The 27946-nt window shown below is 48.5% G+C and overlaps 2 protein-coding genes across 10 annotated transcripts in view; one reads left to right on the forward strand and one right to left on the reverse strand.

Annotated features, from left to right (window-relative positions):
* Nucleotides 1-21815, reverse strand: part of LOC122371345 (charged multivesicular body protein 4b-like) — a 69052-nt gene extending 47237 nt beyond the window's left edge. Inside the window, exons 1-3 of one of the 9 annotated variants that reach the window (XM_043347610.1) lie at nucleotides 21728-21815; nucleotides 18208-18443; nucleotides 17524-17701 (exon numbers count right to left, since the gene is read on the reverse strand). In XM_043347610.1, coding sequence (XP_043203545.1) covers nucleotides 17524-17701; nucleotides 18208-18388 — 359 coding nt within the window. In that variant the 5' untranslated portion in view covers nucleotides 18389-18443; nucleotides 21728-21815. Of the gene's footprint in view, nucleotides 1-17523; nucleotides 17702-18207; nucleotides 18444-21641; nucleotides 21662-21696 lie in introns of those variants that run through there. The other 8 variants (XM_043347602.1, XM_043347643.1, XM_043347619.1 and 5 more) reach the window with 8 other exon arrangements.
* Nucleotides 21816-22325: 510 nt separating this feature from the next.
* On the forward strand, nucleotides 22326-26962 carry LOC122371391 (cytochrome c oxidase subunit 6C-like). Its single transcript, XM_043347678.1, has 4 exons — nucleotides 22326-22429; nucleotides 25835-25986; nucleotides 26319-26414; nucleotides 26847-26962. The coding sequence occupies exons 2-3, from the start codon at nucleotides 25835-25837 to the stop codon at nucleotides 26392-26394; spliced, it is 228 nt and encodes a 75-aa protein (XP_043203613.1). The 5' UTR covers nucleotides 22326-22429; the 3' UTR covers nucleotides 26395-26414; nucleotides 26847-26962.
* Nucleotides 26963-27946: the final 984 nt, after the last annotated feature.

A 27946-nucleotide genomic window follows, 5' to 3' on the forward strand; every position in this document is an offset into this window, starting at 1 on the left:
AGATCACCACAACTCTGATTACTTAGTTACCTTTTGTATCTAATGTTTTTACGACAGAAATGATTAATTATTACAATTTGCATATATGTAAAGAACGATACCGAGCTTTGGAAAATGACTACCTCATACGAAGTTAACGTCATTTATTTGTATTATAACAAACTCAGAGGATTATATCTTCGAACCGAGAGAAAAGAAGACCATTGTTTTTGAGACATTGTGACGGGCTTTCGGGCCTGCTGTCATTTTGTTTTCAGACAGTTGAACTTGGAAGAAGTGAGGAAGCCTATGGGATGACGAATCGGCCTTTTATCAGCAGCACACCAAATTACTATAGGAGCGCACGAGCACGGAATGTCAGAGCCTTCAGAAAAGTTAGATCAAGGGGGAGGAAAATAACCAGTAATTGAATTTTGCAGAGCGCTGCAAAGACTGTCAACAGCTCCACTTTGAAACAAGTTCACGTATTTGGAAGGCAACAGTTCTAACAACAAGCGAGCGATTTGATGTTACCAGACCGTTAAAGTGGTGTCATTACTGTCGGGACAGATGTCGCACACAGCCACCAACATCCCACACATCCATCCCATAACAGATTGCCGCCAGCGAACGGCACGCACGAGTCGGCCGCACGGGCCGGCACCCGTGTGCGGGTGTGGGCGGGGGCGGGGCGGGGCGGGGCGGGGTGTCAGCGCAGAGCGACTGCGAGGCACGTCCCCGCTTTAAATGCCGCCGGCGCCGGAGAACGACCGAGACGTGCTGTGGACGGAACTGGCCACCACAGCGAACGGTGGGAAATCGAAAACCGAACACGACCGCGGTCAGACAGTCTGCATAGAGCGCAGGGGTCACGAGGACGCTGGCAGAGCGGGAAGTCCACTGAGACAGCCGTGATGAGTCGGAGCAGTGGGACAACACTAAACCCCAGAGCTGTCGAATAGCTTCCAACAGCCAGGAGTGGGTTTAACTCTGGAACAGAAAGTTCCGAGATGGACTTCAAAGTGTTTAACAAGCGACTGAAGAGCGAGCACAGCTACCCAAGCGGTTCGAATGAACAAAAAAAATATATATATATGGCAGCAGATGGAAAAAGCATTGCCAGTTAGTTCTTTTTCGGGATGCAGCATCAAACGCTGTGCCAATGCCCAGCTACACTTATTTATACGTTAGATCTGGGGTACCGAATTATTTTATGCCAGCTGGAAGCCTGTCGCCGATCGTAACTGTTCGTTCATGGTCAGTTTCTCGGCGGATATGAGCCAATAGAGCAGCCAGTGTTTACCAGCAATCACAGGCAACTTATGTAAATAAAACATGAATAGTACTTCAGGACATCTTACTCTGTCCGGTAAAACCACATGAATGGAGACGTGAAATACATACAATCTGCTGGCTCTCAGCTGTATTATATCTATGTATCGACTTATTCAATACATTACATAATCATAATTAGTAGCAGATATCATCTTCGCTTGAGCGAGCCATTCGCTCCCTCCCTCCCGGATCTCCTCATCTCTCACAAACAAGGGCACTGCATTGAGCCAGTCTCGGGGCAGATAGGAAACCACTGCACAGCAGCAGCAACACAACTCAGCTGCATTAACCGACCGGCCGCCGTGCAATCGAACCACCAACGGCGCTGGATACCCGAGACGCCGGAGTGCTAGATCGACCTCTGAGAGGGTCGGACCGCCGAGCGGCGACAGAGCCGGAAACGACTGCCTGCGCAAACAGCCCGCTCGAAAATGACCACGGCGACCACGGCAAATGGTCGCCGTATGCAACCAATACCGGCAGAGCAAACTGACCAGTGTGGACTTAAGGGACGGTCGCCAGGCCGGATGCACGTGCGGCAAAGGTGAGAGTAGTAAACGTCATGTCATGTGTGGATAGCTCATGATCGTTAATGCAGACAATGCATGCATACATGCATAAAGGTGTTGACCAAGTGTCGCAGCGAGCCAGTGTCACCCGATCAGGAGGGCCATTGGATGCTGCTTGGTCACACCCGGCCCGGACGGTCAGTTTACTTTGTCGCAAACGCTATGCGATGCTTTGTCATCAGCGATATCAGACAAACACTACTTTACGAACAATAACGAGCTTCAGTATAATGCACGTATGTTTGCGTGACTCCTTTTCATACAGTTCTTTGTTCCGTTGTTTGCCAGGAGTACCGCTTACAAAAGCAAGCAATTCAGAAAATCCAACAGAAGCGCTGTTCTGAGACATCAGAGCGTTATTCTTGTTTTCTTTTGCAGTCTTATTATCTTTTGCGGCGTAACATCAATAACACATGTATACAATATCGCCGAGGGCTCAAGACTCTTGCATATTTCGCTTAGTATTTACACGAAAATTGTCACAAGTAGAACAACATTCCGCATAACTGTGCGTCATAAATCATCTAACATTCAGATGGGTAGCGAGCGACGTAAAAGAACGGCGGGTGGATAACTGCGCGATGAAGAGAAACATCCAACAAAAATAAACAACTAGGCAGACTGCCAAGATAACACACATCACAAGCAGCGCACAATATTCACAACATGGCGCGTCTATCAGCACGATAAAGCGCCCAGGAAGCTCTAAAACGGTCCATCGCTAATCAGCTGTCAGCTCATCCACCAAAGCGGCCCTGACCTCGCCGCTGCATGGTCAAACTGCCGCCGCCAAGCCGCCAGCTTTCGCGGCACCGCCGACTGAATAGAGATGTGGAAAATGGCGCGGCGAAATGAAATTCGGGCAGAGCCGAGAGCCGGTGGACAGGGGTGGGACGGCAGCGAGCGGCGCAAAAGGCGGAGGGCGGGGGACGGCGCCAATGGCGGGCGGAGGACAGGGGTTGGGCGGAGGCGAGCGGCGCAAAAGGACGGCGAAAGACGGGTCGGGTGGCCGGACACGACGTGGTCGGATTAGCGCCGCAGATACGTCGTCTGGCTGTCATCGATCGTCGCGGACAGGATACAGACGGTGTCTGGGGCAGAGGGGACGGAAAGGTGGCCGGCTTTGTAGTTGTATTTTGGTCAGGTTGAGCTAATAACTCAGCTTAAATGCTTGTCTGCATTTGACAACCGAAATGTTTTCGACAAAATGCGCAAGTCAAATTTTAAAACAGCCAAAGCTAAAAGCCCAGAATCCGCCGGGGAAATAAAATTGCCGTGCTCTCCTGTGCCAATCCATTAAACTTGAAGTCAATGTTTAACGTTATCACTGGAGCCGCTGACACTGTGTGCTTATGCTGTGAATAATGACGTCAAATACTGCACATTAGCAAAAACAATGCATATGAGCTAAGTCGATGATAATGCCAACAGTGAGGCGTTTACAGATTCAAAAGCATATGACCGCAGATAACAGTATTACTGTTATCTGTGATATGAACTTTGCTTCCAGAAGAGTTCCACGGTAAAGCGGGCTGAGATGTACATGACAATAACAAAAAAGAATCAAATTCAAAATAAATCAATATAGCCGTACAGCGAAACAGCGTGAACCACTTCAAAAGCGTTTGCTAACTTCTAGCCCTTTTAGATTCTTCATCTCAACTCTTTTATTGCGTTCTACTGCACTTATTTCGACAGAGGAGCCGCACAATCAAAGCAAAAAAGTCCATTCTTTCATTCATTTCATCTGGATGACTCCTTTCTAGGGCGGCCATTCACGCCTTCTCTCTAACTGGGACCACGCTCCGGCATTCGGATATTAGCGGAAATGTGACAGAGACGCTGGCTGTGAGCGCCACTCTCCATCTGTGAGCGCCTTTCTCGGCGCTTCTGCGGCAGACGTTGGCGTCATAGGCGGCGAGCTGCGCCCAACCGTGACGCCATCGCCACTGTCGGAAGCAAAAACGACATGGTATTCGTGGACGTTTTCGCCAAACGGCTATGGCGAAGCTTTCATGGTACCTCGGTCCTTTGCAATGCTATTGAGTAACCGAACGCTTGCAATGCAATAATTCTGACAAGGTTAGGGCTAGTGACTAGTGAGCTATGGATAGCTAGTGAATGGTGGCCGACGCGGCGTGGGTTCCGATTTGCATGAAAATATGATTGTATCGCTCTAATGTTATCGAGATCGTGCCGAAATCAACAAACAACGTCTTTTCTTTTCAGAGGAGAAACGGAGCTTTTCAGAATAAGGCCAAAAATACTAAATGTGAGAGGCAGTGACTTGTTATGCATCCACTGCCCGTTTTTCACAGATTTTTCTGCATTTATTCGATGCAAACTGTCTCCCGCAGAGAAACCCGCTCCATGCCAAGTTCCATCCCGAATGCAAAACTGCGCAAATCAACACCATTTATCCAAGCATTCGCCATATGAGTTCTCTGAACACCATACAAGGCGAATCCACCAACTCCCACATTTCCGGCCGGTCGGCGTTCGCACGAGCGCAGTGACGTCATCAGCACGTGCCGGTCCGTGAGACCACCACGCCGTCCGAGAGCCACCTCTGCCGGCGGCGGGTCCACCGAGCGCCCCGGGGCTTACGGCCGAGCCGCCGCTGACGTGACCGTGACGTCATCACGCGACATGTGACACGCAAAACTGGAGCACGGCCATTACGGGAAACAAAGGAGCCGGATTTCACACATCAACAGTGATTATGGTTCGCGGATGTGGTGGCCGTTACTGATAGCCACAAAAAGCGAGGTGAGCGGTCTCTGTAGGAGGCATTACAATCAAAGTAAATACTTCTCTCTAACTCACAGCGCAACCAGCAAATTTGTCTAACACATTTTGCGGACTTCCAATTCCGACTACCGACTACACCACAAGCCAACCAAGAGTCACTGCCCAGGACAAAAACAAGCCTCTTAGGCCGACCTCAGGGCACCATCGGTCTCAGAGGACGCAGCTATTCGGCGTGTCTGGGTTATTTTCTGTCCGCTTCTTCCAGCATAAACACGTAGCACGGGCAAATCATCAGGCTATCAACATGCGTTGCCGGGTGGCCGGCGGTCCCAGGGGCCGCGCGCGCCTACACCCCTCCCTAAGGACCCCTGTTGGCGAATTGCTCCCCCCCCCCCCCCGTACTGGTCCCTGATGAGACCCTCGCGCGGTCGGGCAGCGTCAGTCCCGCAGGACAAGCCGCCAACGAATGTAAACGAAAAGTGGCGGAGTAAACATATGCACAAGCATCATACATTCGTGTAGTAGCTCGAATGTATGATCAGCTCTCAGCCCTGAATCAGGTGACAGCGATCATAAGGGAAGGTTTTTTTTAGTTGCGCTCACCTACTGCGATCAGCATCCCTTGTTGGAGGGCAGGGAGGAAAGAAGAGTAGAATGGAGAAGGAGAGGAAAGATAACACACTTAGAAATCAGATAAAAAATTAGAGAGAGAGAGAGAGAGAGAGAGAGAGAGAGAGAGAGAGAGAGAGAGAGAGAGAGAGAGAGAGAGAGAGAGAGAGAGAGAGAGAGAGAGAGAGAGAGAGAGAGAGAGAGAGAGAGAGAGAGAGAGAGAGAGAGAGAGAGGTGTCCAGTGATCCAGGTCATTACCCCAATTCAATACCCGTTCACGGTGGCACGTGTCCGCAATAGGACAATGACTCCAGGGAGTCGGAAACGAGCCATGGGCCGGCCCCGGTGAGAACTCTACTCGGTATCTTACATAAGAGAGCACATCCGGGCCGGCATCAGGGTCTCAGAGCCCGACGCTCGGCTTTGGTTTGCAGAAATAACTAGCTAACATATTCAAATTTCTAAATTCCGCGTATCGGCTCCCATTGCCCAGCTGCTTTCATATCATATCTTCTTTATTTCCAGGGAAGGATCCATTTAGGGTGAGATTCGTGCCCCTCAAGAGTCTTGAAGAGCAGAAGATCCTGCTCCTAGCCTCCTACAGCAATTGTGGGAACACGCCCGTCCAGGGGCAGGTGATGACCAGGGCCCTGTTTCACGGCAGCTATCAGCGCGCTGCCAGCACACGTGTCAAATTGGGTTTCCATGGAGACATCAACAATCCCATTGCTCCAACACTACCACAAATGTGACGTCAGCTCGCGAAATGCGCTAGCAGCGGCTGGCAGCACGGCCGTGAAACCGTCCCCCTGGATCCAGGCGGTGACAGGGCGCCGGAAACAGGCCGCGTCCTCCAGCCCCCACCGCCGACATCGCTGCCGCGCTCCGATGCTGGCCATGCGGCACAGCATACCCATTCAGGCGCATACTAGTGCTGCCATCTAGCGACAACGGCGTTAACTAGCATAAGACCGACCGGGGCCATTGAACATCAAAACAAGCGAATCCCCATCAATGGATAAATGAACTAAATTTAACCAGAACGTTCTCTGGACGCATCCAGCTTCAACTTTCCCGTGAATCCGAGTCAATCGTACCCATCCAGTCTAAGCATTCCATCAGTCATTCAAAGTCAAACAGATCATTCAGCTTATTTCCTTTGAGTCGGAGAACACCTCTCGGCGGGAGCAATCAACACGTATAGCCTGTGACACCCAATACTGTGTCCCAAAGGCATTAATTAGTATCCAGCAGACGTCAGTGTCGCAGAAGCTACTCCAGAACGGCTCAGAGATGATGGGTCGAGAATACCTCCGCTATTTCAGAACTGTCCACAAAAACGGGAGGTCATCTCCGGGGCGACACCACGTCGACAACGGGGTGGGACGATAAGAGGAAGCATTAACAGGAGCGGTAATACCCACTAAGATCAAAGAACGCGCTGTGGGAGACAGCGCAGTGCCAGTCGCCTTAACAGCTCTGCTGGGAGTGCCTTACGGAGAAGATGACAGTCACCTCTGACTGGGGTGGGCTCTAGAGAGGGTGTCAGTCACCTCTAGAGCTCTGCTGAACATACCCGTGCTGGAGAAGGTGTCAGTTACCCCTCCATCTGTGTATTATCTTTCCTTCCGGAAAGGCAATGGTATGCTGCTGTGTGAAGCTGTCAGAAGCCGCGTCGCCGGTCTATACTTGGACATTGGTGGAGGCAAGAAACGCAGTCCCGTGGGTGCGACAACGCTAGGCTATACCTGACATTGCGCTAAGAACTTACCAAGTTAGCCAATGTTATTACACAGATTCATGGAAATCGCTAGAAGTTACATTCAAGGAAGAACAGGAGCCGAGAAAACATCCCACTGTGTGTTTGCTGTGCATGGAGAAAACTGTCATGAAGACACAGCTCGCGGAAACATGTAAGATACTTTGATGCAGGAGGGCAACACAAAATTAGTTATTCAGCTCTTATATCAAAGCGCTTTGAAAATGCAAGAAATCCCAAACAATTTATTCAGATAACAAGGCCTTGAGTTTCGAGTACAAGCCTGTACTCGATCGCAAATAACTACGTTTTATTAAACATCAAACGGGTAGCAGCGATCGAAAATTGACCTTAGTGAGGCACCAGCGGTGGTAAGGTGGCCGAGGATGTGGGAGGTGGCGGTGGTTCCCCATGACACAGGAACCACCGGTGTACGACACACCCACGTGCAGGTTCAATTACAGTCCACTCGACAATAACGACACCCCTGGCACACATTACCTATCCGGGCAGCGACAAATCTGTAACTCGAACATAGAGACTTACAGTGCCATGGCAACTGTCTTGTAGCCGGACTGAAATTCAATTCCAGCCGGCTCTTGGAAATATCGCCCGGTGTCAGGTGCAGCATTCTGTCGTGATATTGCGTCAGAACCTCTCAGAGACAAGCTGATGGATCCGGTGGAGGCTGCTTGGAAGAAACTTCGACATATATTGCAGCATTTGTGATTAAATTTGACAAAGACATCGTAAGGCTCAAAGGTCGTTCAGAAGGGTTGTTCAAAGTTCCGTCCAGCAGCTCTCCGAGTAACTAAATTTGGTGATATTTGGCAGAAGACTACCTTGCAAAAAAAAGTTTATTGACTGAGTCTGTGTTCGAGTCGTGTTCTGTTATGTTAAATATGGATAATAATTTTCAGGTATAAAACAAAATTCACAATGTCTTTAATCATACAGATTCGGGGCAATCCACAGCCACCAAGTATGCCCACAACCTAAAGAGTCAGGCTGAGATCCGAGTAATTTCAATGCCATTGTTACCTAAAACTCATTCACAATTGTAAGTGGCGTCGCAAATGACCTTGATTATCATCAGTGACCGCCTGCTACGGCCGGAGCAAAAACTTCCCTGAACTCTCGAGAAACGTGCTGCTGTTTCTAGAAAATCGCAGTCGTCAGCCGTAATATCGACAATCCCTTCGATTGCTGTCGGAGGAACGTTCGGGGGGACACCAAAAGAACGCAAATAAATGGGCTTTATCCGCCGTTAAGCGACTTTTCCAGGGACGATCGCCACCCGTGTGGCACTCCGCACTGGAGAAGGAGGGCACTTATATTCATCAATCAATATGGCAGTCGGCGACCAATACCCAATACGGATTACGGATTCTGAGCAGTAATCGCCACGCACTTTGAGAATGTGGATCGCTCATGATTTTTCAATACAATACAATACAATACAATTCATAGTAGCTCAAGCGACTACCGTAAAATCTCCTGCGGCCATCCATGGCAAACCTCATCAGTGTCACCAAACTGTAGCAGTAACGTGTTTCGATACTGAAGTAGAAACCAGATACGATAATCTTACACACGATCACGTTCCGAGAGCTCGCTTTGGTTAGTGACACTGGAGCTTTTAAAACGCACTTATCAAATCGTACTGGAGCGATTCTCAGTGAAAGAAAGCCAAAACCTTTTTATTGATGGGTGGTTGCTGGTTAATGCTAGCTTTATGACCTCGAGTTCGGTTGTCATAGAAACTCAAAGCGTAACAGAGCACGGCCAGTATTGCTACACGGAACAGTGCCCTGGGGTCACTGACAGACCCGCCAGAGCGTGACGTCACTCCAGGCCACCCTGTCGGCCCGGCTGGCCGTAAATACGACTACTGCCCAGCGCCGGTCAGTGGCGACCGGCGGCACTCAGTCGGAAACAGGGCATCAATCCGTGCCGAGCGCCGGCTGTCACCCCCAGCACGGGGAGCTATCGACACCGGCCCCGGCCGTCAGGAGCTGGATGCTCGTAACACAAGGCGCGGCCAGCGGCAGAGCTAGACGTGAAGAGACATAGGGTTGCGAGAAAGGCACAAGTCAGTGTGGTAGCCGGCGGCGTAACCGAGTCATCCCATATGCGTCGACTGCCGAGATAGTCCACGGGTCACCGTGACAGGTCACGAGTCATTGTGTCAAATCACCGAGTACCGTGAACGGTCAGAGGTTACTTTGAGAGGTTGCGACCACCTCCACTGGACACGGGTCACGGACCTGACGGACCGATCGCCGTGTAATGTCACATAGTTATTACTGTCCAAGACAGTTCTCCGTGACGACTCGTGACCGGTAACCAGTCAGTGTTTCAGGTTATGAAGTATTGACAGGTCACTGATCACCAGCACCACCCAGTGACAAGTCACCGGGTCAGGTCACCGATCACGTGTTCCATCACCGATAGCTCGTCAGCAGAGTGCCCGAGCGCGGACGGCACTTGGGGGCCAGTCGTGCGTAATACCTACTCGACCACCACTCGATGGTCGCGCAGATCGGCCCGCACGGAAATAGAAGGCGGTGGCGCAGCACGCCGTGGTCGCGGTGATGGGAATATGAACACCGCGCCGCTGGCAATGGGGAAAGGCGGAGAGCCGGAGACATGATCGCGGGATGGGATGGGTCTCACAATGTGGGTAGAATGGGGATTATCATCATCGCTGTGATTGCCATGGGGATTTTGTGGTATTACTACCTACGCGAAGCTGCTATGCTACTAGCATTAATGAGCGTTCTACTACATTCCCATTCCCTTACATTGCGCCATGCGGGCGATCAATAATAAAAGGCTCCGCCGCCAACTAGTAACACGGTTGTGCCTGGCACAAAGCTAGCAAATGTTACATACGCTTGCAAGCCTACTATGTAAGGTATGCATGAAGATATTGCATAGATAACATTTTCATGAAAATAAGCATTAAAAAGCCTTGCGTGTTAACTTATTGACTCACGAACCACTCAATCTCTCTAATCGTCATCAGCGCCAGACAATTTGTCATAGTCATCATTTCAAGGACGGCTTCTGAGTTCGCTATGCAAATGTCGATGCGCTTAGTGTTCGATTGTCGATATTGATCTGACATGTCTGATGGATTCTTTCCGTTGCCATCGCCACCATCTATCATTCTCTAGCAACAGTTTATTCGAGGGGAGTCTACCGCCGGCAAGAAGTTGATGGATGCTCTCCGGGGTCATTGTATTGAAGCAGCAAGGTCCGATGGCGCCCCTCAGTGCCACTCGTATATCGTCCGATCGATAAGGCGTGATACATAAATGGAGCACCGGGCAGGTAATTATTCAAACTCGACCTCCGGAAAGAGAGATGTTTGCTTCTAACTACCTTCAACCCCTCTATCCCGTTCAAAGATTTTAGTCATTATTACGCCGGTGACTGCAGCATAGGGCACAAGAGCTGTTGAATAATACGCAGAGGTGACGACCGATACTCTTTGATTTAAAGCGAGAACTTTAAGCTACCAAGGTCGGGTCTTCTGCCCAGGGACGAGTTCCCGTATCGACCACTGTCTGAGCGAGCACTGATGGCCGACGGTCAACTCGCCAGTCAGACAATGAAGGTCGTTTGTCATTAGACGAGAGATACCATACGTCTGTTCACCATCAACTGTCACTGGAAACAGTTGGTTGTGCGAGATCGGTTCCACTTACAAAAACCATAAATTTGGGGAGCACACATCTCATGGAACATTTCTGACAAACTTTGTAAATTTGGATGGGTACCGGCCACTCGCTTGCATCGTGTATGCGTTCGGTATTCTTCTTATATCAAAAAGGCTTCACGGAATAAGCAGGCATTAGAATAAGCAAAAACTCCAATAAAAATGAGCAGCGTTCTCTTGGAGATTTAAAAAGCAATTAAAACTTTTCTTCTCCCTTTAACTGCGGTTTAGTGTAAGCCAGAGCTCCCCAATTCGGCAGCCAATACCGCAACCGTCCCGTATCAGTCGCTGGGCAGGAGACCAACCACTAACACAATTAAATCCCACAGTAACGCCTGGTGACGAGCGCTGGCACGACGCTGTCACAACAAGGGATCAGTGGCGTCCGCGGCTGCCAGCGGCGCCGACAGAAGCATTCGTCGCGCCTGCCAGCGCGGCCCTCCCGCCGCCGGGCCGCCGGGGACAGGCCGCGGGGCACGGCAGCCGATCACCGACTCGCCAGACTCGCCAGAGGAGTGCAGCGGTGGCCGCTACGAGCGGGGGCTGTTACCGGTGAGACGGGCGAGCCGGCACGGTGGTGGCATACTCGGGCAGTGCGCCATTGGCACTCACCAGAGACCACAGGCTCTTTGCTGGCCTCTGGTGACCTTAGTGAACTTGAAACCTACATAGAGGTCAGCACAAATGCACCAAATACAACGCTAGCCTGAAGGCTCGCCGTGGACTGTCACCTGTCAAACATCAGCCTGACACATGGCCGTTACCACACGCCCCGGCGACTTGTCGATGAATTCTGAGACCGGAAGCGCTGGCGGCTGCACTTGATGGTCAGTGTGAGCGGCGGGTCAAACCCACACCCACCCGACGCTGGTTGCAAAACTGCGAGGGCAGGTGGCCACTACAGGACGCTGATTGGAATATATGATCACACACAGATGTTTCAGGTTCTTTTTTCTGCAGACCTCAGCCCAGACAGCAGTGTGTGTAATTTGGGCATTATCATGCGCTTCCAACTCCGACAGACAGTGATAAGAAGTCTGAGGAACGCGACATAAGCCTGGAGAGCTCGGCAGGAACATCTGACTTCCGCTGACCTCTGCCGAGACATACGACCTTTACCACTTGCATTAGACTAAAACAACGACCTCTGGCAGCGACGGAAACTCAATCAAATGGGCTCTACCTGAGGGGCTTTCATCAATACGCTGCATAGGCATGGCAACAGGATTTTCGCAGCGATTGAAGCAACCTCTCGACCTTCTACTGCCGAAATTGCCATTGCAGTCGTGACTCGTGGACCGTGGTGACAAATATAAGATGCTGTGATTTCAACATGTGCTACAGGAGCCGCTCTAACTCGAGGTCCGCTGTCGGGCGGGGTTTGAGCGATACTCAAGCGCCGAAAGGTCACGTGGTTGGGGGGGGGGGTGTCATGGGGTGTGCAGACCGGGGAGGGTGGAGGGGGTCCGTAACTCCCCCGCACTGGATCAAACCGGGTCCCATCGGACCCCACCCGACACCGCGCGGCACCGTAGCATTAGATTCGATTCCATTGGATAAGGTCAACGAGATGGAGGGGCATGATCGAATGTTCAGCTACAATGGCAATGAAAGTAACCTGTCATATGTAAACACACGGTGGATCTCCCAAAGGCGCGACTAAAGGAGGATGGTCTGCATTTAACAATGTAACATAAAATTATCAATCCAGAATCTTTCTCCCTGATCAGCAGGCGCTAACCTCATTTCAAGACAGCGACCTGACCAACCCACCCCCACAAGGGGCCGCCGTCGCATCCCGATTTGGAGGGTTCCGCCCGTCTGCGGGTCCACTTCATGGGTCTGGTTCATGGAAGACTGCACACACAAACGATCAATGACTATCCAGAAAAACATGACGCCCGTTAGACTGCGAGGCAGACCTTCGTAACGGCTCAGAAACGGGCCCGTTACAGACATGAAACTCGAGAACGGCCCGGCTAGGAGGCCGAGGAGATGATGCGACTTCAACTGAACGTCCGGGAAACAAGCCAGAACGGATCGGATTTGATCAGCCATGTCTAACTCCAGAGCAATTCCAGATGAATTGTCTACTGAGCGCAATGGTTCCTCTTCCAGTTTTAAAAACGCTCAACATCCATGACAGAAAACTGCGAAAGTTATACAGCGACGGTGGAATGCATCGTGAACTATTTTGGTTTTATTGACCAGTGAATGCCAACACTACGACAGAATTGGTTTCACACGACATAGCGCCAGGCACATCCCTACTGAAAACAGCACACCTAAAGCGCAAGGCAGAAATGTTATGTTCAGTGTCTACTACTTCTACTTTGTGTGAATCGTTTCATACCAAAACGACGAAGAGCTCATTGTTTTACAGTTCAGATTTTCCTAGTCGTTTCCGACACAAGAAAACCTCACGAGACAGAATGTAATCAGAAGATTGTTTCCAAGGACGGTCAGAATAACCGCACTCCACATCGATTATTATATTCGGTGTCTGAATCATGATCCAGTTTATGCATTGATATGAAACGACCACATCATGTGATTATCGGTCCCGACGTCAAACTAGCAGAAACCTCATGAAACATGGTACGCACTGCGTAGAATGTTTCCCAGAAAAAGCATAACAGAAGCTGATTGTTCTGCATTACCACAGTTCGTAAGTAATTACAATAGATCACTTTGGGTATTTGACGTATAGCGAATCAATTAATGTAAGTAAGCTCCGTTTGTTTCTAAACGTCATAAAACTCGGTGTTCTTGGTAAGTCTTTTTTTTTTCGTTCCTAAAAGCAGTCTTGATCTGGTATAAGGTGCAAAAGGAAAGCAAACATGTACACCAAAGACAATGAGTTACTCGAATAAATCTATCCAAAATATAACTACGCTCTACGCTAGCCTATTTCCGCTCTTTATTTGTGCCACGTTTAGCTAACCTCCTACGCCGGATGAGCGGGAAACCCACCCAAACAAATACTCCTCCCCGCCGCTGTCGCCACTCTTTCAGAAACCACTGACCTCCGCACAATCCATCAGCGACAGAGTGCGTGCCATCGAACGCATCCCATCCGCGCGGCTGCCAACGTTTGAGCGGAGATTGCTAGTCCCACTCCGTCTGGCAGGCGCAAAACAAACGGCCTGGACGTAGCTCGGCCACTCAGCCGCTCAGGCTAGCTGTCCGGAGCCGAGAGAGAGAGAGAGAGAGAGAGAGAGAGAGAGAGAGAGAGAGAGAGAGAGAGAGAGAGAGAGAGAGAGAGAGAGAGAGAGAGAAAGAGAGAAAGAGAGAAAGAGAGAAAGAGAGAAAGAGAGAAAGAGAGAAAGAGAGAAAGAGAGAAAGAGAGAAAGAGAGAGAGAGGGAGAGAGGGAGAGGGAGAGAGGGGAGGGAGAGGGAGAGGGAGAGGGAGAGGGAGAGGGAGAGGGAGGGGGAGAGGGAGAGGGAGAGGGAGAGGGAGGGAGAAAGAGAGAGGGAGAGGGAGGGAGAAAGAGAGAGAGAGAGAGAGAGAGAGAGAGGGGGGGGGGGGAGAACCGTGGCCCAAAACTTGCCGTTAGCGTGTCTGACGAACCAAGCAAACAGACCGTAATACCACTAGCAACGGTTGGTCGGCGATAGGGCCACGTCATTTACAGAACTGGCTGGTAGGGGCGCAACGTCAGTCACGGATCACTTGCCACGTCATTCAACACGTCAGCCTTCATGTCAGTTGTCACGTCAGTGGATCACGTTGGTTAGTCAGGTCACTTTGTGCGTCAGTCTGCACGTTAGTCACTACTTTAGTCGCTACGTAAGTCTCCTAAGTCAGCCCCAGGCCAGCCTCGCAGAGCCAGCCAGCCGACGAGGACTCGGTAGGTACTACTGGATAAAAGCGTCCGCGTAAAACAGTGAGTGCCGCAGCACAGAGAGAAAAGAGTATGGATGAGAAGGTCGTAAAATTATTAGTTCACAGTAACGAAAGGATATGGCTGGAGGTACAGCCCACCGCTAAAGTAATGTAGGGTTTTACCAATTGCAACGATTGGCTTTGACTGGCGATTGTTTAATGCGGAGTGATCGAAAAGAAGATGTCAATAGCTAAAATTGCAGCTGCAAGGGTGGCGATACATATTAGCTACATTCAAAGTTTCATTGTAGTCTGGCTAATCGTTCCTAAGCTTCAGAAGCAGATCATACCCATGACTGAAACCCCACATTACTTCTGCTGTGGACTATACCTACCTCCGGCTATTTGGCAATGCCATTTAAAACCGTGCTTAAGTTAGTAATGAAAATTGATTCCATAAAAACACATTAAGCATCGGACAGTGTGCATTGTACACACAGATAGATAAGTTCTTCACTGGTACCATATAATCCCTTTCTACAAAGCGCCTGCTCTGGGAACGCATCAGATGGCATTTCTCCCTGAACACACCATCTACCCATCCGTCCTGCCCCGCGTCGACACTTTTTAGCAAGAAATATGTACCGTCAATCATTGGTGTCTTTATAAGCCTCTGCACTATCTGCATATTACCCAGACCTCTGGAATAACTGAATAACTAATATAACTAGAATCACTGCGCATAATCCAGTACGGAGAAGTGTGTCTTGTGTGTCTTGCAATGTGGTATGCAGAACAATGCACCCTCTTTAGCTACGGGATTGTAAGGCACGGGACAGCCTGGCTGCCACGTCGGCTACCTAGCTGCAAAATCACCGGAGCTTCAGATCAGACGTACAAACTTACAGACAAAGTGAGTTATTGCCTACACCGCTCCATGCAGACTAGAACAGCCAGGCAAAGCGGATGACGGACTAGGATATCCCAAGAGTGACAACGATACACGAAACCGAGCTCTAGATCACTCATCACAAAGTCTGGCCCTTCGTCTGTCGGGTATCAGACGTTATCTCTGCAGAGACGGTAACCGAACGCATCGGGCACAATGCCAGCTTCCGGTCGCTCTCCGTCGTTTAAAAGCAGTCAGCGGAGATAAGTTTACGGCAAAGTCAGGGGCGTAGGCAGGGGGGGGCCACTGGGCCATGGCCCCCCCCCTTGGCGCCGAAGGCGCCCTTTGCGATTGGAGGGCGCCGAAGGCGCCCTCCAATCGCGAATGTGTTTACAGGGAAAATGTGGTTGGAGGGCGCCCTCGGGCGCCCTCAGCGCTCTAATCGTAGCGGTAGTCGCTAATCTAAGCCTGTTGATCGCTGCCCTCCTACTCACTGGCGCCCTCATTTTGGCCGGCATACTCCCACCTATTGGCGCCCTCCTATAAATCGGCGCCCTCTTACACAAAGGCGCCCTCATGTAGGTCACCGCCCAGCTACCCACTGGCGCCCTTTTGCTGGTGGGCGCACTCCTATCGCGCCCACTGCGATAGGGCGCCTATAGCGCCCTCCTCTGGAATTTTGGTTGCCGCCCTCCTCCCGTCTAGCGCCCTCCTGTTGATCGCCGCCCTTCTGCCTATTGGTGCCCTCCTACCTATTGGCTGCCTCCTGTAACTCCTGTTGAATACTCAGCTGATTGGAACGGCCTACCTATTGGCGCCCTCGTGTTCCCTTCTACCCACTGGTGCCCTCCTGTTGATCGCCGCCCTCCTACCTACTGGCGCCTTCCTGTTAATATGCAACCTCCTCACAGGCGCCCTCCTGTTCAATGTCACCCTCTTGGGCAAAGGCGCCCTCCTCACCATGGCTGCCCTCCTGTTGATCATCACCCTTACACCCATTTGTGATTTCCTGTTGATGACCGCCCTCCTAACTATCGACGACCTGCTGTTGATTGCCGTCATCCTGCCTATTGGCGACCTCTTGTTGATCGTCACCACCTATCTATTGACGCCCTCCTGTTCCTCGCCGCCCTCCTACCCATTGGCGGCCTCCTGCTGGCCGCCGCCCTCCTACCTTGTTGTGGATGCCGTCACCAAAAAACTTTTTCTACACCGTCACCCATGGGCAGAGCGTCCCCACCAACCCTTATTGTTGTCCCACCAACTTTGCTAAAAGAACGAGAAAGGCTTTGAACAGTGAACACATAACAGGTGTGCCTAAAAAGCGAAAAAAGAGGTTGCTTTTTGAAAAATTTGCGCGCCTTCGGCGCGGTATTTAAAGAACACTCCGTCGAAATGAATTTGGTACGTACCTATTGCCAATGACTTGCAACCTTTTTGTCGCGTGTGATATTAACGCGATAGTCGATACCAAGTTTCGCAGCAATGCGCGTCGCCGCTTTCCTTAAATACGCAAAAAAAGCTGGTGGCGTGGTAAAAAAAACGCCGCCCCCCTGAGCGATCGATAAGGATTTTTTATCTCGCCACCGTATGGCGCCCTCCTTGGGTGAGGTGGCGCCCTCCTAACCCTTGGCCCCCCCCTTCGCGATTTTCTAAATACGCCGCTGGGCAAAGTGCAAATTGAGAGGAAATCGTCGGAAAAATGTCGATGTTTTGCCATCGTAAAAGAACCTCGTTTAAACTTTACCGAAGTCAATTTGTAGAATAAGGCTTTTTCTGAAAATTAAAGTGAATAGCTTACCCAACTTTCCAGGCTGCATTCCTCGAAAAGAGGCAGCTAATCATCTCAAGGAGTCTGGAAAGTTACTAAAAAGTCGAAGTTCCAACAGAAATCAAGAAACTTCGTGAAATAACTTTCAGTCGGTTAGCATCTACATCGGCCACTCCCGTTTCCTATTAAAATCAGCACGCTTAGCGACAGTGCCGCAGGTATTGTCATAACGCTGTCGTGCTGCGTGCAGCCGGCTCCTACGGACCCAGCGTGCAGCTCTAACCCCGCCGCAGCGGCGCGGGGGTACGTACATGTGCTTGTGCGCCGCCTTGAGCGCCTTGGCTGCCTCGCCCATGGTCTGCAGTACTGCTGTGTTGGTGTTGGCGCCCTCCAGCGCCTCGCGCTGCATCTCGATCGTGCTGAGCGTGCCGTCAATCTGCTGCAACTGCTTCTCATAGCGCTTCTTCCGCTTCAGCGCCGACAGCGCCACTGGCGGCAGACACGGGAGGTGATAGTTTGTAGGCGGCGTACAGTAGGCCGGGTGCGGGACGTGGGGCACAGACATCGCAAGATCACGGCGAATAGATGAACATATCGAGTAAAAACGATTTTGAAGCAAGAAGTCATATTAGGTGACATATAAGTTCATTCAAATACAAACTATGCATTCCAATATTACAAGGAAAGATAGGCACTAGGCAGCATTAAACCATACAAGCCGAAAGAACGTTTTTTTTTTCCCGCCGAATGACCGTTCACGAAGACTTAGGCCATAACACGATACAGGCTACAGCATCACTTAAGGTAGTATCCCCCCTCTGATTAATGATTGGCTGTAAATAAAGGTAAAATGACTTTTTCAACAGGCTGTCGCCGATGAACAGATGACGAAATGGCACAAAAACGTAACAACATTCGGAAAACATAAGACGTAGGTCCATGTAGAAGCGCAGGCCCTGCGTGGAATGACACAGCCTCCGGCCTCCTCCACTTACCTCTCTTGTTCTTCGTGCCATTTTTCCTTGCTGTGGCTAGCTCGACTTCGATCTTTTTCTCTAGGAACTCCTGCTTTTTGAGGAGCATCTCCTCAGTCTCTCGTAGTTTCTGGATGGCATCGCCCGTTGATGGGGTTTCGTTCTCCTTCTTACCGCCAAACAGCTTACCAAAGAAACTCATTTTGAATAGATATCTATGTGAAACAACCTGGTACTTATAGAGATGTTAGTTCCGTCTGAAACAAACAACACAGGAAAGTTACTCATTGGAGTGTTGAACAGCATGCACAACACAAGTAATCCTGAGCAGCATTGCAGCCTGGGGCAGGCACAAGGTATGCAGTACAGAGCATACAGTATGCACCACATGGATATATACCCTGTGCAGCTGTGGTAGTGAACAGGGTGGAACGCCCTCTACCATGATACAAGAAGAAAGAAACCTAAGAGTATCCATCTATTCTGAACTGAATTTTGTCACTCCCAAACGGTAGCGGCCGTTTCCAATGCCCTGCAGATGTTTGCTGTGTTTCCATTGCCCTCGCTCACATCGACGAGTTGAATTTACGCTTGTCCTAAGAGCAGCTCGTCCGCCCTCTACCTGGAGTTTGGAACACTGTCAGAGGATCAATTAGCAAAAGAATATCAGCAATGGCTGGAGCGGGTTCAGAGTCGTCTCACACGATGGTGAACTGGGAACCATTCGAGCACCTTCCCTTTCCTGGGAGACTAGAACGTCTCTGACTGCTGTTGCTGTACTACCGACAGAAGAGGGATACTGACCATTTACCAGCTGTTTCACTGTTAAATGGATATGCTGCCAACCAACTCCATCACCATTAAAATCGAGCTGACCAAAATTGCTAGCGTAAATAGGGGGAAGTTTAGGACAGTATCTCGCGGTCTCGCCCAGTGAAACAGATTCAGCATACAAACCATTAATGACTGGGGCACTCTCCCAGCTGAGGTATATGCCTGCCAAAACACATTTGACATGTAAGGTGTGAATTGACTGGCTCTTAATGACCCACATAATGAATCTTAAACCGCGCCGGGCCGGGGTGCGGTTTTTCGCAGATATCTCAAAATCTTTATGGCACACCTGTTCGTGCATCTTTTCCGCACATGTTGTGAAAATTTCAGACCCAGGTCGCCTTAGGTCAGGTCACCAGATCACGTCAAGTGACCTCACCTCAGAAAAAATAAGAATGCTCGTCATAGCTACACCGATTGATCGATTGCCTTGAAACTTTCAGCGATTGATTAGAGCAACATTATCTATAAAATGTATATCTCGGAATTTTGATATCGGTGACACCTTTAGACACTCTCAAACATCGAGATGTAGGTAAGATTGACACACTGAACCGGAAAATGGCAACTGTGACCCCTCGTCATGTCCCCGAGGTCATCTCAGGTCACGAACGGAATCTAACAGTTTTTCGCTAATAACTTCTGATAGAGGCGTGCTAGAGCGCTGAAAACGCCTTAGATGTGTTCGGCTCGACGTTGCGGATCGACTGATATGCAACATGACCTTTTCCGGTCAGGTCATGACCTTGACCTGAGGTCAAATTTTCAAGTTGACCTTTCAAGGTCAAATTATAGTTCATTCGACGCGTCTCGACGAGAGGAACACGATGCTGGCAAAAGTAATGTCCTGACTCTTTTGAGTCAAAAGTTATTGCCGAAAAAACGTTTTTCGTAAAAACGGCTATTTTTGGAGTTTTTGCCCTCTGGAGGCTAAACCGTTGACCTGAGGTCAAATCTGAGAACATTACTCAGAAAGGTCTGTAAAAGGGCTATCGAATGCGCTTTTCTGCGGCGCTGTAGCTCTATCGGTTCCCGAGATAGCCGTCGGCTGTTTCCAGAATGTTGAAATAGTCAACATTTTACCTTTGGTGACCTCTGGTGACCTGACCTTTGACCTGACCCAAAAAATGACTGAAGTGTTTTCGTCCTTATTTTGGACGTTCTTTCGATTGCCGCTTACCGCGTCTCGCTATGTGGCCCAGGAGCCGAGTTAGAAGGGGGTGTTCAGACACCCCCCCCTCCCCGGCGCGGAATCTCAGAGCTCCGGCCCGGCGCGGGTTAAAAGTCCTGAATAAACATCCCTGCACTGAGGTCTGCCGTCTGAGACTCAGGAAGAGCAAGACTCAATGGCATTAAGCCAAGTGGCTTCTGGCTATACCCATGACCTTCAATCAAATGTAAGGTAAGGTCTAGGTAGGTGTACATGTGGACAAGAAGATAAGGGACAGCTTTCACGAAAAAGAAAAAAAATATTTCCTCACATCAATTGAATACCAGTCTTCATATTACAGGCTCCAAGAAAAAAAACACAGGGAAGCTAGTCAATGATTCAAACATCATTTGCAGCATAAACATAATAAATTCATCATTCATTTCAACCAATTTAAGGCCCAATTGGAAAAGCCCTGAATCACATGCTCTATCCCTTGACATAAGCAAGAGTCCTTTACCATTACCTAGTTAAGGAGCTTGATGAGCTCAAGACCCTAAAGGCCCTAGTGGTCTTCAAAATTATCATTACTGGTGAGTGGTAGGGCAAGGGAAAAAGTTAATAAAAGTAATTATAGGGTGGCACTATCCAAAATATACACAAAAAAAATCATATTAAATGCTAGAAAAGACTTGATTGCCTGTCGACTGTCATCAATCTCTGATGAATAACCATCATTGGCCTGGCAGTGGCCTTGCTCATGCTGGTGCCATTATTCACCATGTTGTCCAGGCATGAAAGAGACCGGTGAAAACAGGGCGCCAGAGGGCATAGTGAGTCATGTGATTATGAAGTACTTCACGTTCACCCCCTCTCAACGCCTTCTACATGCTGGAAGTCACGTGGTTTATCAAATCGCCCCAGGTGCCCTGTTTTCACTGTTGCCCAGCAATGACCTTAGAAGTAGGTAACATATACATTATACACTGTGGAAGTAACCACTTCACGGTTAGGGCACGACACATTAATAAATTCAGGTTGGGCGAAACTGCACCTTCCAAATATTGTCAACATGGCCATATTCAGTAACACAACACCACACATTTTTATCATTGTGCCACGAGTCAGGCACAGTATTTCTATTAATATCTATTGGAGCTTTATGGCAAACCACCTACAAGGTCATCTGGGCCCATCACGCACATTAGCCATGATAGGCCGGTGCAAGCGGCAGAGCTAAAAAGCATGCTTCGCAATAGTTTTCACTGCCCGGCAATCCAATCAAAATAGCATGCCAGCTCATGCCTGCTATGTCACACCCCAGATGATATTTTGCCAGGTGTCAGGCCTTATACCACGCTGTCTTATTCACTGCCACTGGTAAGCTTAAGTTCAGCATCTTTAATCTAACCTAGCCCTAATGTTTATCAGGATCAATAAAAAAGATTTGGGACACATATGTTCTGCTCACAGTCTGTAAAAGCAAATATTGGATCAATGCAATAAAAAAGTAAAAACTAAAACACAGTGATTCATACAGATGACTCACCCACTTACAAAACTCACCAGCATTCACAACACAACTTGAAATCGCAACGCCCAGTCACCACAAAGCAGTTATAGAGCAACTGGACGTAAGAGATAAATTTGTAAACATTTGTGCAGTGACGTCAATAGTTTTAAACCAAAAAATGCGACTTAATTGATGGTTTGAATAGTTTATGAGTCAAAAACAAAATATTAGAAAAATGTGCTTTGAATTAGACCAGTAGCTAACGAATATCTACTTTCACTGCAGGTAAAAACCAGCAAAAATGTATTTAATAAAAAAAAAGATATACGATCTAAGTATGTCATATGTTGCTTGTGAAACCATTCCTCAGAGGTTTCTTCGAGCCTTGAATATTGAGGCATTTAAAACGCATCTTTATTTACTTTTACAAAATTATACTCAAATGATGTCAATGATATTTTACAGTTCATTTTTACGTTTTATTTCGATATTATCGTATTTTGTCACATATACTTGTCGATGTACAGCTCAAAATGATATTTAAAGGAAATCTTTGTCAAGTTAACCTATGAAAAATATATTTTTTTGCAAAGACGTCATTTAGCTAAAAGTTAATGGTGTAGTTTTTCTTTTTCAGCAGTCCTCAGCTTATCGTATCAAGTGGATTCCTTGTCGGTCTTTTGGTTTCGAGGGCTGTGTCAGTGGTTTGGAGTGGTTTGGAAATATTTTACAAGAAAAGCCTAAAGGTAAGTCGTTCCATGATAGCTTAAATTTCAATTTGAGCTAGATATGTTAATTGAGCGTGGTTAAATTTTAGTAGCATTTTGCTGTGGGTCTTATGTTATGCTCTAAGAATGAGAACGTTAAATTACGTGTCCGGACAAAATTTCGTCTGACATTTTTTCGTCGGACAGTTTTTCGTCCGCAGATTTTCGTCCGACTTTTATTCGTCTCGCATTTTTTCGTCTGTACATTTTTTCGTCTGTGCATTTCTTCGTCTGTACATTTTTTCGTCTGTACATTTTTTCGTCCGGACATTTTTTCGTTCGTATATTTTTTCGTCTGTACATATTTTCGTCCGGACATTTTTTCGTTCAATAAATTTTACGTCTGTGCACCCAAGGTTGAGTGAAAACAAACTACAATTATATTCAACTGTGAGGCAAATGACGTCATAATAATACTCGGGGCGAAGCAGTGCAGTGCCGAAGGCAATGCCTTAGGAGAGATTACAGGCAATGGTAAGTCAAATATTTTTAGGTTAAGTGGTTGTGTATCTGGCTTCAGGCCGAAGGCCTGAAGCCTGATGCATAACCACTTAACCTAAAAATATTTGACTTACCATTGCTTGCAATCTATTCATGCAAGTAACTTTTTCCTTATCCCCCGGTAGGCAAACATCAGTAGGTAAGGTTAGGTAAGGTTAGGTTAGGTTAGGTTAGGTTAGGTTAGGTTAGGTTAGGTTAGGTTACGTTACGTTAAATTGTAGACGAAAAAATGTCCGGACGAAAAAACGCACAGACGAAAAAATATACGAACAAAAAAATGTCCGGACGAAAAAATGTACAGACGAAAAAATGAACAGACGAAAAAATGCACAGACGAAAAAATGTACAGACGAAAAAATGCGAGACGAAAAAAAGTCGGACGAAAATCTGCGGACGAAAAATTGCCCGACGAAAATCTGCTGGACGAAAAACCGTCATGGAATCGTTAAATTATGATGGCGTTTGGTGACGCTGTTTTCCGTATTTCGGTTGTTGCCTGCTCATAAGGCCTGAATAACTCGGAGATCGTGTTATCATTTTCATGAGCACAAGAGCCAGGCTGAGCAGCGTAGACATTTCCACTTTAAGAGGCGGATTGTGCTAAATGTTCATTGCAGCATCCAGAAGAGCTTGGTGCGCCAAAATGCTGGCTCACAAATGGTCAAAGAAATTTTGGCGCAACCAGGCTATTTCAGAAATTTTGATGCAAAGATGACTAGACCTAACATTAGTTAACTTCACTTGCTACACTACACTCGAGTCATAAACCGAATTGATGATGGGTGCGTAATTTCATCTGAGGCCACCCGTCCCGAAGTCCCCCTGGGTAGACGTTTGTGACAGGCCTTGAATGATTGGGACTAGGATGCAGAGTGTGGACTGGGCTGGTTGATCTTCGGGTTCCTAGCCACTGAGGCTGTGTCTGTAGTGGACCATACTTGAGCAAGGTGACTGGCATTGTTAACAGTTTTTAAGTACGGTTTCATGGGGCTTGAGAAGACTGATCAAATAATTGGGCTGGAGGAACATGGTGACTGCTCAATGCTCATGCTCTATGTGTAATGTAGCGTGCATTATGTGCGGGAGGTAGTTTGCTCGCCGAGTCGTCTGAAGAGAACTTAGTGCACTATGATGATTGAAATTCAGTGCTCTGGATGATTGTCTATTTTTCGGTGCTGGTGTTATGTCTAGCGATATTCCTGATTTGAAATGTCCTGGAAGTGGAGTGAATGACAAAATGTTTGCTGCAGAAGGCCGCGGTAAAGGGGAATGGGCTAACTCCGGGCCCTCCGCAGTCCGCAGTTGTGCGCAAAATCACGAGCACAAAGTGAGTCAGGCAACTGGCAGCACAGCTTGCCGTACCATAGGTACCTATCAACCTTGTGTCCTCTCTCATTTTAACCCTCGCCCGTGTTTTGCCAGCCGCGAACGTAAAAGGTCCGTTGGACCCCCCCCCCTTCCTTTGCCGTTTGGACCCTGATCGAGCTAGAGTTTTGCGGAAAAAACGAGCGTGTTGTCCGTTACGAGAGGAAGCTAATGATACCCAATTTTAAGGTCCTAGGTCATTGGTTGACCTTCCGGGTCAGGTCAATGACTCAAAAGTCGGTAAAATCGGGGCCTGTTAGAGCGTCGTAAAGTGGGGCTGGAATGGGGTTTTCGGGGTGCTGATCACGCATATCATGTCAGTTTTGATCACAGATGATGTCTTCATGCATTTATGCCAGGTCACGTCAGGTCAGGTCAACCAGTAGGGGTCCTGCCGAGTACCTATTCGAAGTAGGTGTCAACCGCCCCTGGCAGCTTCGTAACATGTTACGAAGGCACCAGAACTACTTCGTTAATGATCAAATGGTTGCTTAATTCGAATTCAGCTCCAAAAACTAGCCTAGCAACATGTAAAACTCGAAAAAGTGAACCGACGTCACCAAAGGTCAGTGACCTGACCTGACCTTCAGAGTTCAGGTTACCTTGACACCCACCCTAATGCATGGGAGCAACATCAAATCACATGTTTGAACGCTTGAAACTACGAAAAGACTGCAAACGCGCGGCTAATGCGAGCCGACTAACGCCGAATCGCGTTTCCTGCCAAACATAGTCTCGAGAAATATGTCACAACTCACAAGTCAAAGGTCATTTGAGTCAGGGTCATAAAATTTTCAGGGTAGGTGTAAAACTGCTAAACCCTAGGGTACTGAAAGTTCGGTCGCGAACGGTCTTTTTTACGCGAGGTATTCGCGAAAAATCAGGGGGGTCCGTTCCACCGAAAGTCTCCCCCAGTATATGGTTACTGCATCATATTTTGGTTCATCGTGACCTCACACACACACACTGTTCGTGGTGTTTTGCGCCCACTAGGAGCTGTGGATACGGTGGCTTTGTTGCTCTCTGGCTGTCTGGAACAGCGGTCAGCTTCAATCCAACTTGAATGTTTGTACCCACAAATGTAGGCAGAGAGGGCAATGAGCGCCCGCTTGATAAACCCAAGCGTCGCCGGTATCCACTAGAGGCAGTCGGCGAGGCCAGATGCTAGCGACACGAGCATGATATTTGGCCTAATCTCCACCTGTTCTGACCCAGTTTTCAGACGCTAGTGCCTCGTTGGTTTTCAGACAGTAATTTTATTTACCTCTGGCGTAGGATTGTGTTGCAGCGTTTGCTACGCGTATCTCGCACAGGCCGTGGCCTAGCCGCTGCACTTGGGCGCTCCAACTGAACAGTGTTTGGCCGACAGTCCATGCACCGATACTTTGCGTAGAGACAATGCGAGGTAACCGCTTCAGCTATTCTAAAAAAAAAAAAACTGCTAGATCACAGCGTTGTGTGTGTCTGTCCATGCCCATATCAGCGCTGGCCGCTGACCGCTGATATTTTGTTCGACAGATGTCTCTCGCGAAGCCCCAGATGCGTAACCTGCTGCAGGCGGCCATCAAGAAGAACCTGGCGATCACGGCGGGCGTGACCACGGCCGCTGTCGCCGCCTACTACTTCCTGGTGAAGGCGCCGCGGAAACAAAAGTACGCCGAGTTCTACAAGTGAGTACTCGGTGCAGCGGTCTTAGAGACGCATTTGATGGTGGTAGTGGTGGTGGCTTTGTATGGTTGAATTGAATGAAATCGTTTTTTCATGAATAGTCACTATGACTTCAGTATTTATTTCCCTTTGAGATCACAATCCAAATGCACATCTTCATTTTGAAATGTTATGACATTTGATTTTTTACGTTCTTTGCGATACATTGGGCCAACATATTTTTCCCCAGATACGTGTGGTCACCGTTGTTCGTAGTAAAGTAGTACCTATTGGTCATCCAATGACGTTACCGGTGTGGCTTTTGACACCACTGACTATCGCCACCATATTCCAGGAACTACGACGCCGAAGCCGAGTTCGAGAGGATGCGGAAGCTGGGCCTCTTCCAGGCGTGCTCCAAGGACGATTGAACTCAGCCTGTCAACCTATTGTAAGCATGACTTTGGTGGTCTCATTGAACTTGACACTGTTTTGACATGTGATGGGAAGCTCGTATTTCCTCTAACGCCCTTCGTTGCTACAGGAACTTGAAAGTAACGGTTTGAATAACATAGGTATGCCATCGATCAAAATCGATGCTTGAATTATTGTCCGATTTCGCCTGGCTTTTTAGTTTGGAGATGAATCTACATGAGAGAATTGTGAATTCGATCTGACTGCGAATCATTCATGTCTTTAGCGATTCGAGGTCCCTATTTACAAGAACTGAGGTTATTCCCGAAATGAATAGCTCAATCGATAATCTACACCGTCGTTAATTGTCGTCAATTCCCGGGAGCTTGTTGGAAGTTTCGGCATCTGACTAGGGTAACGTGCATTGCTTTTGTATCTCACTTCTCACGAACCTCTCTTTACGTTTCAGGTTCTGATGTACCTTATGTATCAAGAGAGAATGCTGGTGCCTGACATCGGCGTCGGGTGCCTAGAACCAAAGTGTCCGTCGTGATTTCCACTATAATAAACGAGGCACGAACTGTGGCTTTGTCTGCAGTCTGACTACGCGAATTCATCGTACTACGGGCATTAGAAATTTCAGTTTCACATTACAGATCAACAGGATGTGTAATTGTTGGCAGTTGATGTGGCGACGTTTTGGCTTCAATGACTAACAGAAGGATGTGTGGTTAAGATCACCAGAACCTAATAAGGGTAAGGGATTGAGAAGATTATGCAGAAAACAAACGGCGAAATAGTTGCTCAACCTCGGGGTAACTCAGGCGACACGGCAGCGGTCCCGGCGCAATACCACGGCACGAAGTTGTCTGGAAGGAAGTCGTTGTCTCACATGATTTCCATTTATCTGCTGATGAGTCTGACAGCTGAAAGCCAATTGATAGGTAGACAGCACAGGTTTATTTTAGCTTAATCGGTCAGGCGATTGTGAGTCGTGTGGTCCATGGGACAGTGAATGACGATACAGGAATTGGTTCGGGCCCGTGGCGTGCTGGGCTAGCCCGTTTTTGAAGTTACGAACAGGCACTCATTCTGAGGTACTTGTAAGGATTTTTCAACAATTCTTCCCGGGGAAGGGCGTAAAGCATCAATGTTGCGATTAAAAACATTGGGATTTTACGGAACAATTGCGGGCGCCGGCCTCAGTTCAGTTCAGATCCATTCCATGCAAGTTCCATGAAGTTCGAAGGCGATACCAGAAGTATGGAACGCGGTTTTTTGCGAGATACCTATGAGGCTACAAGAAACAAAATTTTGGCGAAGAAAGAAGGGACATATGGGGCGTGCCACGACAAATCGACAAATAAAAAATTAAATTTGCACCCTCATATTGTATTATTCGTTGAAAACTGGTGTAAGGGGTTGTGATGGGCGGGAAAGCCAGCTGTGGCAAGGATTTTTTTCTTCGAACAACAGTTTCCGAGATATAGCCTCGGGCAATTCCTGGAGTTCGCGCTGCAGCCCTATGTTTGGCGGCCTATAACTCAGAAACTATTGGTTTTTTACGAT

The sequence above is a fragment of the Amphibalanus amphitrite genome, unplaced genomic scaffold (assembly GCF_019059575.1).
Source record: "Amphibalanus amphitrite isolate SeventyFive unplaced genomic scaffold, NRLGWU_Aamphi_draft 000035F_arrow, whole genome shotgun sequence".
Classification (NCBI taxonomy): Eukaryota; Metazoa; Arthropoda; class Thecostraca; order Balanomorpha; family Balanidae; genus Amphibalanus; species Amphibalanus amphitrite.